This window comes from Rosa chinensis, chromosome 3 (assembly GCF_002994745.2).
Source record: "Rosa chinensis cultivar Old Blush chromosome 3, RchiOBHm-V2, whole genome shotgun sequence".
Classification (NCBI taxonomy): domain Eukaryota; kingdom Viridiplantae; phylum Streptophyta; class Magnoliopsida; order Rosales; family Rosaceae; genus Rosa; species Rosa chinensis.
In genome coordinates, this window is record NC_037090.1 from 16,908,881 (window position 1) to 16,929,054 (window position 20,174).

General features: G+C 38.1%; 1 protein-coding gene across 1 annotated transcript; it reads left to right on the forward strand.

Annotated features, from left to right (window-relative positions):
- Positions 1–3,482: 3,482 nt before the first annotated feature.
- LOC112192821 (thaumatin-like protein 1b) lies at positions 3,483–4,873 on the forward strand. The gene is made up of 2 exons (XM_024332703.2): positions 3,483–3,632; positions 4,027–4,873. Exons 1-2 carry the CDS (start codon positions 3,578–3,580, stop codon positions 4,710–4,712), a joined length of 741 nt encoding a protein of 246 aa, XP_024188471.1. The 5' UTR covers positions 3,483–3,577; the 3' UTR covers positions 4,713–4,873.
- The last annotated feature ends 15,301 nt before the right edge of the window (positions 4,874–20,174 follow it).

The window sequence follows — 20,174 nt, forward strand, 5'->3', positions numbered from 1 at the left end:
TCTACCTTTTCACACTTTCGTACTGGTGTTGTAGAAATTATTTGAAATGAAACTAAAAACTCTCCTTTTCTCACTGCCATTACTCAATATTCACGGATTGTTGATGGGTTTTGATTGAGTTTCAAAATTCTCATTGGCTGTGCTTTGACTGTTGATTTATTGGGTTTCGATTGCATCTTTCTTCCACGAGCCATAATTGCTTGATGCCTGATGGATAGCTACAGGAGTACAAATGTACAACTCCATAAATGTTACAGAGCTTTACAACCAAAGTTTGGTCCTGGTAATCATGGCATGGTTAGGTTAAGCGATGAAGTCTATGATTGGGTTTAGGCCGGCTTCCTCAATGACATTTTTCTAATTTATTGAATGCATGAATTTTTTGGGTCTTAGTCATGAATTCTGGAAAAACATATCTCCGGATCCTATAAATAAAAAGCTTATAACATAAATCCTTAAGGGAGCAAAAATTTGTAGTACTAAATGCAGTATGGTGATTTTGAATTATTAGGAGGCGTTCAATCACCATAACAATCGACTCTTGAGTTTTGACCAATAAAAAGTCGACCCATAAAACCAGAATCGATCGAGAATTTAACAATGGCTGAATGAAATACTAGTCTCCAAAATCCATAACTTCGATGTTTCAATACCTCTCTATAAACCCAAAAAAGGCATAACCACTGAAGAAAACCCACGTCACATCCCCACCCTCTTAACCCAAATACCCGCCACAAATGTTAACCAACACAATTACATTGCGCCATTTCAATCCCTTTCATTTTTTCCCTATAGAGCTTTTGGCCAATTAATTCCAAATTCACGTTGATTGCAATCAGTTCGTTTCTAGAAGGCTCGCAAACTGATCTGGGTCTGCTTCAATTTCACATGCTTTCTGGGTATCCGTTATAAAAAGAGAAGGTTGAAACTTGAAAGGGGAGACACAAACTACAACATAAATGAAGAGGCCAGCAAAGAATGTACACCTCTTTACCAAATTCGATCTGTGAAATTACAATTAAGGATAATTGCGAGTCCATAGGTTTTAAGGATAACTACGATTACATTAAAGTGAAGAACTTCAATTTTCGTATGAGTGTACGACAGATTAGTATGCTGTTGAACCTGTGATATTATTGATAAATGTTTTAGAATAGAAAATAAGAGATCAATGAATTTTTACCTCTGAATTTGTCGGAAGAGAAAAGAAAAAAAAAAAAAGCGAGCAAAGAAGAGTAGGGTTAGCGTTAGTGAATATTAAATAAAAGACATTTAAGACTTTTCCACACACTAAAATGTCATATTTCAATTACTTTTAAAACATAGGTGTTAGTCAACGACAAAAAAAAAGGTCATTTTTCTAAATTTCTCTTAGTTTTACTGGTACGTCTCTACGTGTTCCATAATGATCTGTGAAATATTAAGATAGGGTTCTCGATCGAGTAGGATGTTTGGAAGTCTCAAAATTCATCAGCATCTCCTTCACGGCAGATATGTAGATAAACAATATTTAGGCCCGTCTATCACGGTGTTGGCTCGGCTTGGCTTTCCCCATCCAATGTTGACAAATTTACACCGTCACTTATACTATTCAATGTTTTGCATAATCTGCTGCCATTTTTTTTCAATTAATTGGCGAAGTCGAGTCTCATCGTTTAAGAGTAGTTGTCAAACAGCTATACTTTAATGAAAGTAACATACCTTAGAGCATCTCCAACAGTGATACTTATATTCATAGCTAAAAGTAGCAAAAAGTGAAATATAACTAGTTAGCTATTAAGTTATACTCCAACATAATACCTAAATCTCAAGTTAAATTTAGGTTTTAGTTAAAATTTCTCTCATCCTAGCTAAATATAGCTAGAGTGTTTAGCTAAAGCTAAATTTAGGTATTGGATAGCTATTCTATTGGAGATAGATTTTATCCTAATATTTGTTAAATTTCAATTTTTTTTTAAAATAGCTACTCTCTTGGAGATGCCCTTAGATCATTTTCCCTATTTTTATAATTACTGATAATATATTTATAAGTATATATATATATATACACACACACACTTTCAATTTATTTATTTATTTATTTTTGCTAGATGGATCGATCTCTCAGTGTGTTTCACTAGACCCTCCTACAATGTTATCTCAAACTTTCCATTTTATTCTTAGAATTCACATATATTGTTCGGGAATTGCTATTCAACATTCTCCATACGCATACATGCACTATTCAACGTTCTTTACAATGTTTGATACTTGCCTATTGACTGATTAAGCTTGTAAGAGGTTTCTTGAAAGTATAGGTCAGAGACTTGTGGGTAACTACCGAACATTATGAAAGTTTTCGGCCAAGGCTAGGGACCATACATACGATCTATCAAACTATAACAATCAGATAATCTCAAAAGGGATCTGGTAAACCAAATACAATTTTCAGACATTCTTTGGCCTATTCACGCAAAGAAATCGATCAGCGTCTATATTAGGTTCGTAAAAGTTTTGAAAGAGATTATCCGAAGGCAAGAACTGTGACGGTGAAAATCATTTACAATGGTTACCAGCTTCTAAGGAACTATGAAAATTCTTCTAATCCTCTAAATGAGTAAGAAGATTTGTCTCTTTCACCTTGCAGTTATATATATATATATATATATATATATATATATATGATTTTTCTTATGGAACAGATTTTCAATTTTTGGCCACTTTTCGATCACATATTCACATCTTAATCATTCAGTTTTTAGGTCCTAATGTATAGATCATCTCTGCAAAATTTCATCCAAATTGATGATCGTTAAGACATCCAAAACTGCAATTTATACGAACGAACCAAATCTGTCAAACCGGAACTGTTCGTGTACATTGTTGTAAATTGCAGTTTTGAATGCCTTAACGATCATCAATTTGGCTGAAATTTTGTACAGACGATCTATACATTAGAATCTAAAAACTGAACGGTTAAGATGTGAATATGTGATCAAAAAGTGGCCAAAAATTGGAAATTTGTACCTAATCTTAGGTAAGGATGTCCTTGGCCAAGAAGGATATATATATATATATATGTGTGTGTGTGTGTTTGAGGTACTTAAAGGAAGTGTATATATATAATTGCACTCAAAATTTTCTCCCACTTTTTGGTAATAGGTACTTCACCAAAGACATCCATACTCGTTCATGCAGTGAACGAGACCGTTTTAATCTTTTAGCCCACATCATCAAACCCCTGCACAACCCACAGCTAACATGCAAAACCGCAAATTAATTAGAGGTATATGTTGCCTCAAATTTTCTAATTAAATTAACCTTATAGTGCCAATGGGAATGTTGTTAATTAATAAAATTCAATAGCTAGCTAGCTAGATCATCAAGGGACCAAATCCATCAATTTGACATTTCTGAAAAGACTTGGTTATCGATCCGTTATCAATCGTTTCTTTTGCAACTTGGACCCGCAAGTATGCATATGGAAAAGAACAAAAAGTTAGGCCTCCAGTAAGCCTATATAAACCCCTCCTTGGTTCCTAACTTCATCAAATTGAAAAGCTATAACTTGGAGCAAAGCAATTAAGAGCATTTCAATATGAAGATGAACACCCAAGTACTCCTCAGCCTCACCTTGGCCATATTCTTCGCAGGTATCGTATTTGCTTTTTTTTGGTTTTCAGTTCTCATAATATATTCATTCCAGATATATATGCATGGATGCATGCATTGATGCCCAACCTCCATTTTATTTGATTTCTATGGGGTTCTAGTTAATTAGTATATGCTTTTTCCTTAGTAAAGAAGAAAATCTAGCTAGTATGTTTTGAGCATGGAGAGAGCACACCGATATTTCCAGCATGCATGTGGAGATATTGTTCTACTATGTTGAACCACACCAATGTTTGATGATTATGAACCGTGTGAACGAGTTTTTGCTTTAGTTTGTCTTTGGTTGGTTACTAGCATCTTGAAAAATACAGTAGAATTTTCTCATAATGTTAGTAAAACTTGGTACTAATTATATTGTTTTTGGTTTCCAAGCAGGTGCACATGCGGCTACGATCACCTTCACCAACAACTGCCCCTACACCGTATGGCCAGGAACCCTCACCTCCGACCAACAACCCCAACTATCCACCACCGGCTTCGAGCTAGCACAGGGAGCCAAAAAAGACGTCACCACTCCAGTTCCATGGAAAGGCCGCTTCTGGGGCCGAACCAGATGCTCCACCGCTGCCGACGGAAAGTTCTCCTGCGCCACAGCTGACTGCGGCTCCGGCCAGGTCACATGCAACGGCAACGGCGCAGTCCCACCGGCAACTCTAGTCGAAATCAACATCGCAGCTGCCGGCGGTCAGGACTTCTACGACGTCAGCCTGGTCGACGGCTTCAACTTGCCCATGTCCGTGGCCCCGCAGGGTGGAACCGGCGACTGCAAGCCCTCTTCATGCCCGGCCGATGTGAACGCCGTCTGTCCTGCGGAGCTGCAAGTGAAGGCCGACGACGGGACCGTGATTGCCTGCAAGAGCGCTTGTGTGGCGTTCAACGAGCCAAAGTACTGTTGCACACCTCCCAATGACACTCCCGAAACATGTCCTCCCACAAACTACTCTAAGATCTTTGAGGACCAGTGCCCTCAGGCTTATAGCTACGCTTACGATGACCAGAACAGCACGTTTACATGCTTCGGTGGACCCAACTACGCCATTACATTCTGTCCCGCGGCATGAGCAATATAGAGATGAAGTCATAGATGAAGGAAGCTAATAATGAAATCCCTTTTCATTACAATAGTGGGGATAAGAATAAGTTTTATGAATCTTGACACCTTGATATTGTCAAGAAATTTGTACTAATACTTTCGATGGAATAAAGACATATCCTTCATGAATATGCAATCCCTAACAAATATGTATGGGCTTTGCACCAATTCGTTGCATTTTACACCTCTCCTTTACCTCCACCTACATTACACGTACATAATATCCCTCGATTCTAGGGTTCATTTAGTCGACAAATCTGGTTGTTTAGGAACATTATGGATTTTACGAAATCAAACAATAGATCGAGAATAAAAAAAATAAGAGGGTTAAAAGTACTAGCATCACTCTAGAGGGTTCTAGGCATCCCACATAGCAAATCACGAATGACCATTTCACCGAGCAAATTGAAAAAATAGAATTCTTTGAGCTAAGGGCTGTTTCTGTTTGAGATTTCATAGGCAAAATGCATTATGGAACCAACGAAACCTCAGTGTGCAATAATTTCTAGAACACAATACTAACAATTTGAAGATCACTGTGCAAAGATGAGGCAGAGCTGTATTTTATCAGTGACTACATTGTTGTTTATCATATGAAGATGAAATAGCAGATTGATGGCTTACAATAGGGGAGATCTAACAGAGTAACTCTTTCCCAACTCAGTTATATAGAAACAGTTCATCAGGTGTGCCAAGCTGACCAAGAAGAAGCTGTAGACTTGCAAGTTATGAGAACAAGAGCATGCCAGGATTAATAAACCAAATGATACACGAATCAGGAAAAAAAAAAAGGTAGACCATATATAGCTGCAAGGTAAACACACATCTATAGACCTCACATAGCTACAATTAGCAGGAAAAATGTCATTTCAGAAACCAAGTGAAATTTGACAAAAAGACAGGGTCTGCTCGATGACTTCAGAGTCTCAATGAACTCTTAGTTGAATTGATTGACACTTTATAATGCCAACGAGAAATCACAATCAACAAGAAAACTGTTGGACACTTGATAGTAGTAGAACATCCTTTATATCCCAGCCAAGGAGTGTACATACCTTAATGATGTGCACCACACTAGCATAAAAACAGAGGCATGCATAACTGATCGAAGTAGAGTCTAGAGACCATTTCATTCCAATACAGAATCCACTTTCACAATCATTTACTAGATACAAATCCCACACAGCCCTTCAACAATAGTAGAGAGTAGAGACCCCATAGTTATGCAATTCGAATCTCACCAGCACCAAGATTTGAAGCAAAGGTTTACCATTGAAATATCAGACTGCTCCGTGAGCTGCAGTATGCCAGCCAGGACTGATTCTAGGTCGATCATTAATAAAGCCTAGGCATCACGCCTAGGGTTATTTTGCATTGCCATATAGCTACAAGTCTACAACAGCCATAACCTTATCAGGCAAATGACCATTTCACAGAGAAAACTGAAAAAAGAAACCTCTCAAGTGGTTCTATTTGGAGATTTCAGAGGCTAAATGCACTATGGAAACAACGGGACCTCATTGTGCAATAACTCTGGGATTGTCTAACTAAAGATGGAGTCATGAATATCACATGTACGTGGACTGCCTAATGGAAATGCATAGTCTTATTGATAAAAGAAAGTTATTTAAGAAATTGCTCCATAAATACAGATACTTCTTTTCTTATTGAAGAGAACATTAAAAAAAAAAGAGTTCTATTCATACCTCTTAAATTGTCATTTAGATCTCCTCTCCATTTTTTCACAGTACAATTCCAAATTTACCCTTTTTTTTCATCTACCCCTTTCCTTTTCTACCTCCACCCTTAGCCACCTCTCTCTCCATATCCAACCTTTGTTCCTCAGCACCGATGAGGCATCCCGCCACTTTCAATGGTGCGACATGATGCAACACCCAAGAAACCATAGTTTCTAAAAGGGCCCTTTCTAAAACATCATCGTTGTTGAAAAACAGAGGCTTGGAGAGTATTTGACTCTTCTCGCATCACATATCTTATAAATAGTTCTAAAATCATATGTCGTTGGGTGTAATCAAGGTCACAGTTGAAAGCATCACAACTGATCATTCATCTAATCTGAGTAGTGTATGCTTGCAGTTAATTCCTTCAATTAAATTCATGATTTGTTTTAATCTCCCATAAAAAATTAAAAACAAATCAATTAATATTCTTTATTAAAGACATGAATACAACATATCAATGTGAGATGTAATTGGTGTGCGTGGTTGATGTTGAGATGACTAGAAGATTTGCTGAGGGGAGAGATAGAGGTGTTGAGCTTCAATAGCCATGGTACTGTATATGGTAGGCTCTCATCATCTCTCTCTATTTGTTTTTTTTTGTTTTTTTTTTAATAGAAGTTGAAATCAATAGATCAACAGCCAGAAAAATGGCTAAGTCTACAAAGCTTACATAAGAAAGCCAAAATAAAAGACTACCCTACCCAAGCTATAGCAAACTATTAGAGTCTCTGATGCGCTCGCAATTTTGCAAGCCTATATCAAAGTGATTAACCTTGTCTCCTACGGAAGAAATATTCAACTAATCCTTGCTTGCCAGGCACGCAATTGTGGTACAAACACTGATTAGAAACGTCATAGAAGACCTATAGAAGCTTCACCACCTTCGCATAGACTTGAAGGAAATAAAGCAATGGTAACTAGTAAAGAACCAGCTCCTTCCCTTTCGGGTTGGAGCCTGTACCACCACCTGCCTTGTCTAGCTTTGGGAGAAGCTTTTTCTTTACTGCCTTATTCTCGTCCCCCTGCTTTACTTTCTTCTTTTCACCATAAGGTTGCTTGTTCCGACTACCTGCAGGTCTCCCCCTTTTCCTTTTTATCTGAATAGGTTGTTCCTCATTGTGCATCACCGGTACCAAACCCAGATGTTCTGGTTGCAGATTCAGGTATCTTTTTCCAATAGCTAGGTTCAACTTAAGCTTCTTTGGAGAGATCATGATAGTATCCTCCTCCCTTTGTCTCCTCTGCCCTATAACACTTTCTGGGACAGCCATCATCTCAGGCAGCTCTCTGATATGAGCTGGACGCCGGGGCCGTTGTAGCAGCACTGCCGGATTGTGAAGCAATCGCTCCGGCAGTTGGTTGGGAAGCACAGTACGGAAGACCACATCCGGACCTCCCATGCAAACCCTAGCCTGAGTTCCTGCACACACTGTGCTAGATGATGCCAAACCAGAGGTCGAGTTAGGGTGCCCCATCTGTGACGCACCCAGAACCGTGCGTTCTGCCACATCATTCTCCTCTAATGGAGGTCTCGAGCAAGGTAGACCTACGTGAGTAACATAGCCACAAATCGAGCATCGACCAAAAAGTTTATCAAACTGAAACTTGCAGAGGAACTCGACCTCATCCTCTACCCAATACCAGCGTTGGAAGGATAAAGGCTGGTTGAAAAGGATCTCCACCCTGATTCGGAGCTTTCTAACCTTCTTGGCCTGTTTATCAATCTCCTTGAAATCACCAAGGGTAAACCCAATCATAGTCATCACCCTCTCCGAGCGGAACGCAGGAGGGATTCCTTGTAGTGTAATCCAGTATGAGGATACGGTGAAAGGGACCGAGTCCATGGCCGCCACACCATCATAGTAAGCTAGGGCAATCAGAGCGTGATTATATCCCCATGGAGATCCCTTCCAGATCTGATCCCGGTCAGTAGCGTTCGACAAAGTGATGAGAACCCTTTGTCCCTCCGCTTCCTCCACCCTTAGTGATCCATTCACCCGCCATGCATTGTGGAACATCCCCATAAAAGAGCTAGTCTTGTACTCTCGAGCGGTCAGCAGCTTCCCCAACATAAACACATCTGCCTGTCGCAGACCTTTTCCTTGAGTTGATCGCAGATCGGCCTGTTTCCTCCCCTCAGCAATTGCAAGAGAAGAAGCCAGTCGAGCAGCCATGGCATCAACATAAGTCATTGTTAATGATTGCACAGAAACACCGCAAAAAAAAAAAAAAAAAAATCCTAACCCTAAGAGAGCAAAGGAGGCGGCTCTGTTGTTTTTTCGTTGCCTTAAGCAACATTTCTCTCTCTCTCTCTATTTGTTACTTTGTTTGTTTGTTTTTTTTTTTTCCTTCAGATTTTTCAAAGGGTAAAATAGAATTTCATAAATTTCAAAAAAATATGAAGGTCTAAATACTAAATATGTAGGTATCAATATAATCACTCTTCAAAAAAAGAAAAAAAAAAGGAAAAAAAAACAAAGTTTCAGCAACTTGAAGAACAAATTCCAAGTAGTGGATGAACAAATTCCAACTAACCGTATCCAAAATCTAAAACAAAACAAGTTCAATACAAAGAAAATCGCAATACTGTCCCACATAATTTTGAAACAGAAAACCCATTCAATGATAACAAGTGTTCTCAAAATCCACTTCATCTGCAAAATTTTCACATTCAATGATAACAAGCTTTCTCAAGAATCAGATTCTAAATTTTCCTGTCTCGCAGAAAAGGTCCTATCTTGAGATATTGTGGTGACCATATATAACCTCCCTAATAGGCCTACATTTCTCACTAATTTAGAATAACTTGTTTATATGAAGTCACTGTGGAAAAATTAGGGTGAAGTACTTGTAAATGATGACTATGAAGTGAAACAAAACATTGATGCATGGCTTACATTGAGGGAAAGATCTAACAGAAGAACTCTTTGCCAACTCAGCTAGATAGAAATAGTACACTAGGTGTGCCAAATTGACCAAGAAGAAGATGTAGACCTCGAAGTAAAGAGCAATGTTTTCAAAGGCGAAAGCAAGAGGCGAGGCGGTTTGTTATTGCCTCACAAGACGTTTGCCTCGAGGTGTTCGCCTTTCCTGTATATATTATTTTAATCAATTATGTATAAACATAAGAATTTGATTACCATGCTACCTATACTTCAACCTTTTTTTTTTGTGTATTTCCATAGTATGTTTCTTCCAATTTTCTTTCTCACTCATGGTTAATCAAATATGGTTTATATTGATTGTATGACCCGTGTTTTAACCAGAAAAAAAAATTTGTTCAATCAATTTTGGTATATATGGTTTTGTTGCTGATTTAAAATGAATAATTGTACAAATGTCGACAATAATTAGTAGTGTTGGAAACGACATAGAAGAAGCCTAGGCAATTCTCTATATACTAAAGTTCCTACACTATTCATTTACTGTTCACTCAAGGTGGAAATGACGATTGTGCCCTTCAGTTCAATGTACAGACAGTTATGCCCTTCAGTTCCCACACTATTCATTCTGCTGTTCACTAGAGGCGGAAATGGCAAGTTTGCCCTTGAGTTTAATGAATAAATAAAAGAAAAAAAATTCACAAACAAACAGTGTCTGAACTTTAGCCCACTAATAACATTCACACCTCAAGTTTTAAGAATATCAAATTGGTACCTGAATTTTTTATCTCGACCCAACATATATACCTAGAATCATTGTAGACGTTAACCCCGTTAACTTTTGAAGGGTAAAGTCATCCTTTCCGTACTTGTAATTCATAATATTGGAAATGACATAAAAGCGTGGGTAGTAATTAATAATATTGGAAACGACATTGAAGAAGACTGTCATTATTTTGAGAAAGGCCATTAATCCAAAGTTCCAAACCAAGTAATCTCGACAGGAAAAAAAAAAGGCACGACTTCATCTTCTTCCTCGCGCTCCCTGTGGCTTTCATGCTCCGCTTCTGCAAAAAAAAACGCCTGATGCCTGGGTGAACGCTTTTCCAGTAGTAAACCTCATTTTAGGCCGGCGAAGCGTTTTCCAATCACCTCACACCGGAGCGCGCACCAAGGTGGCCTCAAAATTGCCTTTGAAAACATTGGTAAAGAGAACAAGAGCATGCCAGGATTAATAAACCGAATGATACACAAATCAGTAAAAAGAAGACCATAGCAGCAAGTTATGAGAACAAGAGCATGTCAGATTTATAAACAGAATGATACACAATTCAGTGAACACACATCGACAGAACTCATATAGCTACAATTAGCATCCAAAATACCAATTTAGAAACCAAGTGAAATTTGACAAAAAAGACAGGGTCTGCTCTGTGACTCAGAGACTGTGAGTTGAATTCGTCGAAACGTTATATATAATGCCAACCAGAAGTCATAATCAACAAGAAAACTGTTCAACACTTATAGTAGTAGAACAACAATATATATTATGATGTATTGATTCACGAATTTGAGTTTCAGCAAATCTCCCTTAGATTGCTACACATAACCTGTAAGGCCTATAATTCCCCAGAACTTCCCAAACCAATCTTCAATTACAGATGAGTAGGAGAATTGAAAACCATATCGTTTGTTTCTTGATTCGACTCAGCGGAAGTTTAGCGCCGTGAATTGAAAAAAGCTCCATTTGACTGTTCATCTATCCCTGTCAAATCGTCAACAAGAAGAAAAGGGATTAGGGAAGAGATCTGGCTTAGTTCGAAACCTCGAATAAAAAAAACTGAGTAGCGGATCAACTGTAGAAATGAAATTTTACAGTGATTCGTTACCAGTTTCGTCCGCCATAATTCACTTTCTTCTCTGTGGCTCGTTCTTTTGAGTCTTCACTTCATCACTTCTCTTCTCTTCACTTGGTTTCTTGAGGGAAATGTAGGGAACGCGAAGAATCCTTTAATTCTGGGTTTCAAAAATGTGAAGAAAGGGGAAAAGACGTGGCTCCTTGTCTTGGCATGGAAATGAATAGCGGGCTGTGGACCGGATTGTAATGCCTTCTTTTTCTTCTTTTTTTTCAAAAAAAGTATTTTTTTTTTGAGAGGTTTCAGAAAACAAGGTTAAAAACTTTAAACCGTCTTAGAAAACTAAAATGGGTCATTCTTCAAAATTTCTCAAAATGGGTCACTCTTACTTAAATTGATCAAAGTTAAAAGATACTATTATTTCTTCGGTCCAAATGAGAGTACATATACGTAAATCTCCTCAAGTACGATGGCTTAGTACCCAAAAAATCCACATACACAAAATATGAATAGTCCACGACATGGCGGACAACCATGAACAAACATATTATAGTCAAGAGCATCAAAACAAATGAAAAAAGCCTCCCGATATAGATTTCGAAAAAGAGATTTCCATATCCCACTTACAACGAGAAGAACTTGCAAAAAGAATAAAGCCTCCCATTGTTCTTGCAAAACTCGAACAGAAAAAAAAAAATCATTGAAGTGCCCGACTCTGTAATACGAAAAGAATATTCCAACTCTGTTAGTTTTGATTGGCTGAAAAAGAATTTTGAGAAATTTCTTGAAGATATGATTGCTGAAGGATCCAGAAGTCTATGTCGAACTCGCGAACAACGAAGTCTCATACATATATGTATACTTAGAATTAGAAAAAACAAAAATAAAAAACAAACGGGTTGACATTTTTTACTTTTGATTTATGCGTTCTTAATAAAACGTTCTTAGTAAGTGATTTCGAATGTTGGTAAACTTTCATGGGCTCCTAGGTGAGCTTTAGGAACCAAACATGTCAAAAATGTAATGCAAGCCAATTTTAACATAGCTTGTTCAATATGCAGCTGCTGGTTCTAGTTTTCGTCTTTGAGTATATTCATAAGCTCTTGACGATAGTATGTTCATCATATACTTAAGGGCAATCGTTGCATCGATGAAGTCATGATAATATTCTCATTCAACGAGTTTCCACGTGAGTACCATTTTCAAATTGGTGACCTGAAGCAATTTTTGGCTGAGCCTCCACCGTTGATTTAGTGTTCATGTTCTTCCGAACACAAACAACACAAATCCGATGCCTAAAAAAGAGATAAAAGGAAGCATTATTACACATATCAAACAAAAACAAAAAACAAAAAAAAACATGAAATAGAGAGAGAAGAAATGAACAAACCTCTGTGCACGCAGGTAAGATGCAGCTCGACAAACAATTAATGTGCCCAATGGAAGCCAAAACAAAGCAAACAACTTCCCAGGAGTGGCTTTGAAAGAAAAGTCTCCGTAGCCAATAATATACAAAGATAAGACTGAAAAATAGACGGTGTTGACTCCATTGCCATCCATCTCCTGTGCATCTAGAAACCATATCTCAATGATTTTGATGCTTAGTATAACCAATTAAAATCCAAACTATTGTGAAGCAATGGTTTTCTTTGCACTTCTCATCAATGGTCTTGATGGCCTGGAAAAACTTCTTCTCCAACTTATCCTCCTGAAAATCAACGAAATTTCCAAGCGGGTTACTGAAGATGGTATCCATTATCATACCCATTAGCACAAATAGAATCATATGAGTCACTTAGCTACATTTGTATCAGGCTTCACATTACTGCACCCAATTGTAGTGATGGTAACAAAGACAAACAGTAAGGAGTCGAGAAAATTTTGACGTTCCTTGAAAGACAATGTAACCAAGCAACCTATTGTAATGTAGAGAACATATAGGAAAATGCGAAGAGCAACACAAAGTATCATGTCTGATAGAGGCAGTTTCTTGATGAATATATAAAATGAAAACAGAATATGAGACGAACAACTTCCCAGGTGTGGTTTTGAAAGAAAAGTCTCCTTACCCATGCCAATAGTATACAAAGAGAAGACCGAAAAGTAGATGACGTTAACTCCATTGCCATCCATCTCCTTTGCATCTAGAAACCATATCCCATTGATTATGATGCCTAGTACAACCAAAATCCAAACTATTGCGAAGCCACATTTCTAGTTTTCTTTACATTTCTAGTTTTCTTTACGTTTCTCATCAGTGATCTTAGTAGTGTCGGAAAAGCCTTCTCCAATATGTCCACTAGAGTAAATGTCAAAAAAATAAATCGGTACCCCAAATGTATATTTTTTCACCGCCTTCCTTGTATTTTTATGTCACTAATCTACTTGAAGGAGATTGATCCACTTGCACCTGGGGTATAAATTGATCTGTTCACATTTCCAGAACAGTTGCACTATATTACTATGTAATTTCTTAGCCTGGTTGAAGAAGAGAAAATTAATTTTGGGGTTACTTTAGGGATGGTAAGTGTTCTGTTAAGTTTGGCTATTGGATGAGATCACAACCTAAGCAAACATGTATTGATGCAATAAATAGTAGGTCAAAGTCTCAAAGATGTCACTCAATAGTGTGGAAACTTTTTATGGGCTTTATAAGATGTTATATAAATCAAAAAAATTATTTGTAGAGCTTACCAAAGTATAAACATCCAAAAATTTAGGGAGATAATATATCGTCTGCGAAGAAGAAACAATAATCAAAATTCCATGCAATTTCAGTTAAAAGAAATGGTAGGCCAAAAATTCTTATTGTTTCAAGTGCGACGGATAGCTCTATGTAATATGGTGTACATAGTAATTTTGAATATTCTTGCAAATAGACTTAGAACGGTACCTCGTTTATCGAAAATGTTCACCTGGTCAGTTGATAACCAAGAAAATAATGCTCAACCACCCTTAGATGTAAATCCAAGGGCAGATAGAATTATTATTAAGTTGAGGTGTTTTGTTTTCCACCCTTGGATGTAAATCTAAGGGTTGTTGAGCATAAATTTTTTGATCAGCAACTGACCAGCTGAACACCACCGCCTCGTTTATTCATTAGTCATCATCAATTGACTTTTGTACAGAGACCATCAAATTGCCGATAATATTCTCATTGTGCGTGATTTTGCATAGTTTAAAATTGAGGAAGAAAGAAGATGATCAAGACATGGTGCTTAAACTTGATATGGAAAAATCTTAAGAAAGAATTGAATGACATTTTTTATGCAATATGATAAGGCGATAAGCAGACTAGGTTTTTCAACAACATGGTATGCATGAGACGACAAGAGTGACTCACCAAAGCTTAAATCCACTATAAAGTGCACAACAATTACACCCACAATTAGAGGAGCGATCAATAACACGGCTGTCGAACACATTCTGACACTTGCCTTTAAATTTTAATCCAAAACGTTGTACTTGTTGTGAGTTTTTTTTTTTGGAGCTTCTATGGTATATGACGAATTGAATTGTGAAATCTACATCGATCCACTACTGAAATAAAGATTGCCAGTAAGTTTTAAAAGCACAGTGTCTAACGTGGTTGTTCGAGGGGAAGAGAAGTTTTGTTTATCCTTATATCTTTTTATTTTCTTTTTTGAGCTGGATGACTGTATAAGGTCAACATCGTCTGCAGTTTTGAGTACTCTCCCTCTGCCTTACCTGGGAGTTCATTCCTGCCTTTGTTCTCTAGTTTTTGATATTTACCTTTTTACTTCTAATAACATTGATACTTGCGTTAATGAAATCTCTATTGACCCGATCAATACCACAGTTATGTATGGGTCCTTGATCCAAAGCACATAATTGAGCCAATGTGTTCCCACTTACCTCATAAAGAGATTAATGTTCCCATTTACCCCATTATGAGTAAAATTACACTTTTAGGCTCAGTTTAATTATCAATTAACGTCGTTGCCACTAACAGTCTTTCTCAGGCTCTCTCTCTATTCAGTCTCTGACCGACTGAATCTCTCTCTCTACACCATCACTGGACTTAAGTCGGAAATCCGACTTCAGACCAGAACTCGACGCCGTCAGATCACTGAACTACGACTCAGACAGCCGGAAAACCTGTTTCTGCTCCACTCCTTCACGATCTGACAGATGCTCGACACCGACCTCAATAAGCCCTGCTACCAATCTGCACTTTCAGCCCCGGCGCGTGGATACCCGGAAGTAGCCTCACAATTATACATATCTCCGGCGCCGATGATTCCTAGCCGGCGGTGGCCTCCTACATCTCCTCCCTTCTCCTGAATCTGCTTAATCCCAAACGACGTGTTGTCCACGTCGCTCCAGTTCCACCTGAGCAGCGACTGGTCTTGACCTGGAGATGCCATCGTCTCAGATAGTGTGGTCTCCCAGTCCTCCAACCCAAGCCCACTGCATCTTTCACTGCCTAATCCGGTCACCACCTCCAAACCGCCGCTAGGCGAGTAGACGATCTTGGAGTTACAGCTCCGTATCACCGACGAAAAAATGAGCTAGTCTCACAGTCCAATGGGTGCCTAGATCAATTTTTTTGTGTGTGGGTAAAATAGGGGCAGAAGCCAGAAGGAAAGAAATTAAAAAAAAAAGTTCTGTCGGGGGCAATACAGGTCTATTAAAGGTCTATTGGGGGCAATAAATGTTTTGAATTGATGTAATCTCCTCGTTTTTTCCTTAATTAAAGTTTTATTTATCTAATTTTAGGGAGATTAGTTCATATTCTGGCGATCGAAAGTACTATTGGAGGGCAATAGACCTTTATTGGAGGGGGCAATAACCTCTTCGGCCTCATATGAGATATCCGACGACCTCTTTGGGGACTTCTGCGAAGTTTCATAAATCTCTATTGGCCTCGAATAAACCTTTATTTAAGGGAAATAGAGGTTTACTGAGGGTCAATAAAGATCTAATTGCGGGCAATAAACCTTTCTGACGACCTATGAGATCTCTGACAACATCTTTAGGGACATCCGGCGAAGTTTTTAGAGAAGTCAGGTGGGTGGCAGCTGGTGACTGGAATCCAGCCACCGGCGACCGGTGATGAGAATCCGGCTGTAGTCTCCTTTGGCTTCTCTCTCTTCCGTTTTCTCTCTTTCTCTCAATGTAACAAAGGGGTGAGGGTAAAATAGTTTTAAAACAAATTTTAATTGGATATTAATTAAGGAAGACCTTATTAGAGTTTTTATGGATAAGAGATAATTAAAAAAAATTAATGGGGTAAATGGGATAAATAACCCTAGAATTAGGGTAAATGAACAAAAACTCTTTACGTATACAACTCACGTAATTATGTATTTTTTTTCAAATATTTTCGTATTATTTATTGTTGAAATGGACACGTTAAATTTTCTAGACTTTTGACTCTAAATGTATATCATGATTTTCTAGGTTTTTTTTTTCCTTCATATTTTAAACATATTATTAAACAAAAATAAATATAAAATTTTAGAATGTAAAAATTAAATAATTAATCACTTAAAAATGCTTCACATAACTGGTCAAAGAATTATTAGAATAAACAAAAACGAATAATACACGTATATATTTTTTACATGACCCGTATTCCACTCATGTTAAAAAAAAAAATTATCTGCATTAGTTAACAAAAAAAAAATATTCTTCTTTATTTACTAACAGTAAATATTGTTAGGAAATATGAGCCCGAGAAAAGTGAAATCCACCTCTCTGTTGCAGAGCAATCTACCGTCGAACTACTGCTGTGTCAAATAAAATTGTTAAGACGGTCCAAGCTGTTCTTGTGGAAATTTGAAAAGAAAAAAAGAAAAAAAAGAAAAGCTTATCTTCTCTTCTAGTTCTCCAAATTTTCCCTTCAAATTTTCATCCAAAACACTGTACCTGAGTTATTGTGAGTTTTTTTTTTTTTTGGGAACTTCTATGGTAAATGACGAATTGAATTATGAAATATACACCGATCCACTGCTCAAATAGAGATTGCAAGTAAGATTTAAACTTAAACCACAATTTCCAACGCGACTGTCAGAGGTAGGGCTGGGCACGGGCCGGGTCCAACAATAATTTCACTGGGCCCGGGACCGGCCCGTTTTTCATTGGGCCCGGACCCGGCCCGCTTTGACACAAACAGGGACTGGCCCGGGCCCGGCCCGTTTCATTTCGGGCCGGGCTTGCGGGCTTTCGGGCCCAAAAACCTGTATTTTACCATTTCTATATCTACTTTGCTATATATCATTCAGATCAACCTGGTGAAAATTTGAATTAAAACACTATCAAAATCCAAAGTTCAAGCTGCAAATTCTAATATCCAGAATACATAATATCCAAATTCAAGTACTCTTCAAGAACAATTAAAGCTACAATTGAAATACAAAGTGTCCAAATTTAAATATGAAGTCCAAATTCAAGTACAAATATGCAATGAAATAGAAATTAGAAAGTCCTAATTCAAATACAGCAACTTAGTAGGAGGACAAGCAGATGTTGGAGCCATTAAGCTTCCACCATAGTCTAGGAGGACAAGCAGATGTTGGAGCCGTAGGCGGAGCCTCAGGAGCTCCCGGGTTTGGTTCAGCTGGAGCTTTCGGCGATGGTACAACAGCATTCCCATCGGTGGCCATTCTACAACCAAAACAGGGAGTAAAACAAAGTTTATACTTTATAGGCTAAGCTGAGACCAGATTATACTTTAGTAAAACAAAGTTCCTTAGCACAAATAACTAGAGCATTGAGATAACATCCAATGGTACACATCATGATCAGCCCTGGTCATTGTCAAGAGTTTTAACACCATTCAACAAACGAACGCCCTTGCGTGCAGGTATATATGACTTTCAATTTTACTGGAGATAGAGAATACTGCATTGTCCTTATTGCTTCAGCACATTCAAATATCTATTTTTCTTAGTGTTGGAAATCAGACATCGTATTCGATTTTTCTTTGTAAACAGTTGCTCTATTCAGAAGTTTCAAACTTCTAAACTGTGATATTCAACCAAATCAAACAATTACATATCGTCCATATTAGTTCCACACACAAAAAAGCACTGACTACAGTAACCACACATTATCAAATATCAATCAATCATGCATGAAGTAAATTAACCAACACCAAAATCACTAAGCAGTTCAACAGAGACTAAATAGCCAAATTACTCTAATTTTTTGCACAAATTAACCAAAGTGAACACTGAAATTGAAAATTTCAAATCTTAGAATTCTCAGTCACATTTAGTTGAAATGAATCATGAATGAGAATATTCATATCTTCTCATTTATCGCAGAAACCAACAGGAAATCAATTTCAGGGTTCAATTAGGGCTTAAATTCACCTGTCGAAGGATCCCTGATCAAATTAATTATGATTTTGTCCTGCAAGAAATGATCGGGTGGAAGACTCCAGTCCTGCAAGAAATGATTGTGTCAAAAACTCAAAATACTTAATCTTGGAATGCAAAGAGAAACTAACAGAAACTGAGCAAAGAGAAATCGAATACGAACCTGTCAAAATACTAACATAAACTAACAGAAACTGAGCAAAGAGAAACTGTCAAAATACTAACCTGCCCAGATCGAATAAGCTAGCTGAAGGTTCAGATCGAGTATGTAACTGAAGGTTCAGAACTAGTTTGGGAACTTCAGATCGAGTATTTTCAATGAAGGTTCAGATCGAGTATAATGAATTAGGCTGAGACTGAAGTGAAGAGACAGAGAGAGAGAGGTCTTGGAGATGGCGGAAGCAGCCGGAGGAGAAGCGCCTGGGCTCGGTACAGATCGGCTTTGTGAAGGAGAAGGCCTTTCTCAGATCGAGTTTGGGTTAAATCCTTTAATTGAAGGCTAAAAAGGAAGTGAAGAGAGAGAGAGAGAGGGCTTGGTGTTGGCGGACATGGCGGACATGGCGGAAGCGGTAGGAGGAGGTGGCTGGGTTCTGTTCAGATCGGGTTTGGCCTCTCTCTCAGTCTCAGATCGGGTTTGGCCTCTCTCTCAGTACATGGCGGAAGCGGCAGGAGGAGGTGGCTGGGTTCTGTTCAGATCGGGTTTGGCCTCTCTCTCAGTCTCAGATCGGGTTTGGCCGTTTGGGGGAAGAATGAGGCTGCGAGAGTGCGAGACAATGACACATTTAGTTCACTTTAGGTTTAGGTCAGTGGGGAATATAATTCAGTATACCTGATCCTATGATAATATTTTGTGGCCTTATATTGAGCAATAAAACACTGACATGTGTCTCTCTTTTACCTAATACGGGCCTGACGGGCTTTTTCAAATTTGAATGTCAAGGCCCGGCCCGAACCGTCACTTTGAAAGTGAAGGCCCGGCCCGAACCGTTTAAGTGAATAAAAAAATAGGGCCCGGCCCGAACGGGTCGGGCTTTCACGGGCAGGTCCGGATTTACGGGTTTTCGGGTTTAAACGCCCAGCCCTAGTCAGAGGGGAGGAGGAGTTTTGTTTCTCTTTATATTTTTTATTTTCTTTTTTTTGGATGACTGAAGGTCAAAAGTGTTTGCAGTTTTGAGTTCTCTTCCTCTACCTTACCTGGGAGTTCATTCTTGCCTTTGTTATCTAGTTTTTGATATTTACCTTTTTACTTCTAAATTCTAATAACATTGATACTTGCAATGAAATCTCTATTGACCTGATCAATAGTACATTTATGTATACTATATGAATAATTCACGTAATTATGTATTTTTTTTTTTCAAATATTTTCATATTATATATATTGTTAAAATGGACTCGAAATTTTTTCTCCCTCTGCCTTACCTGGGAGTTCAATCTTATCTTTGTTCTCTAGCTTTTGACATTTACCTTTTTACCTCTAATAACATTGATACTTACGTTAATAAAATCTCTATTAGGGTTTTATGAGAGAGAGCCGGCCATGGCTAGGCGTCTCTGTACCTGCCTCCATCTCCAATGGGGAAAAATTCCGGCCCTTCCTTTGG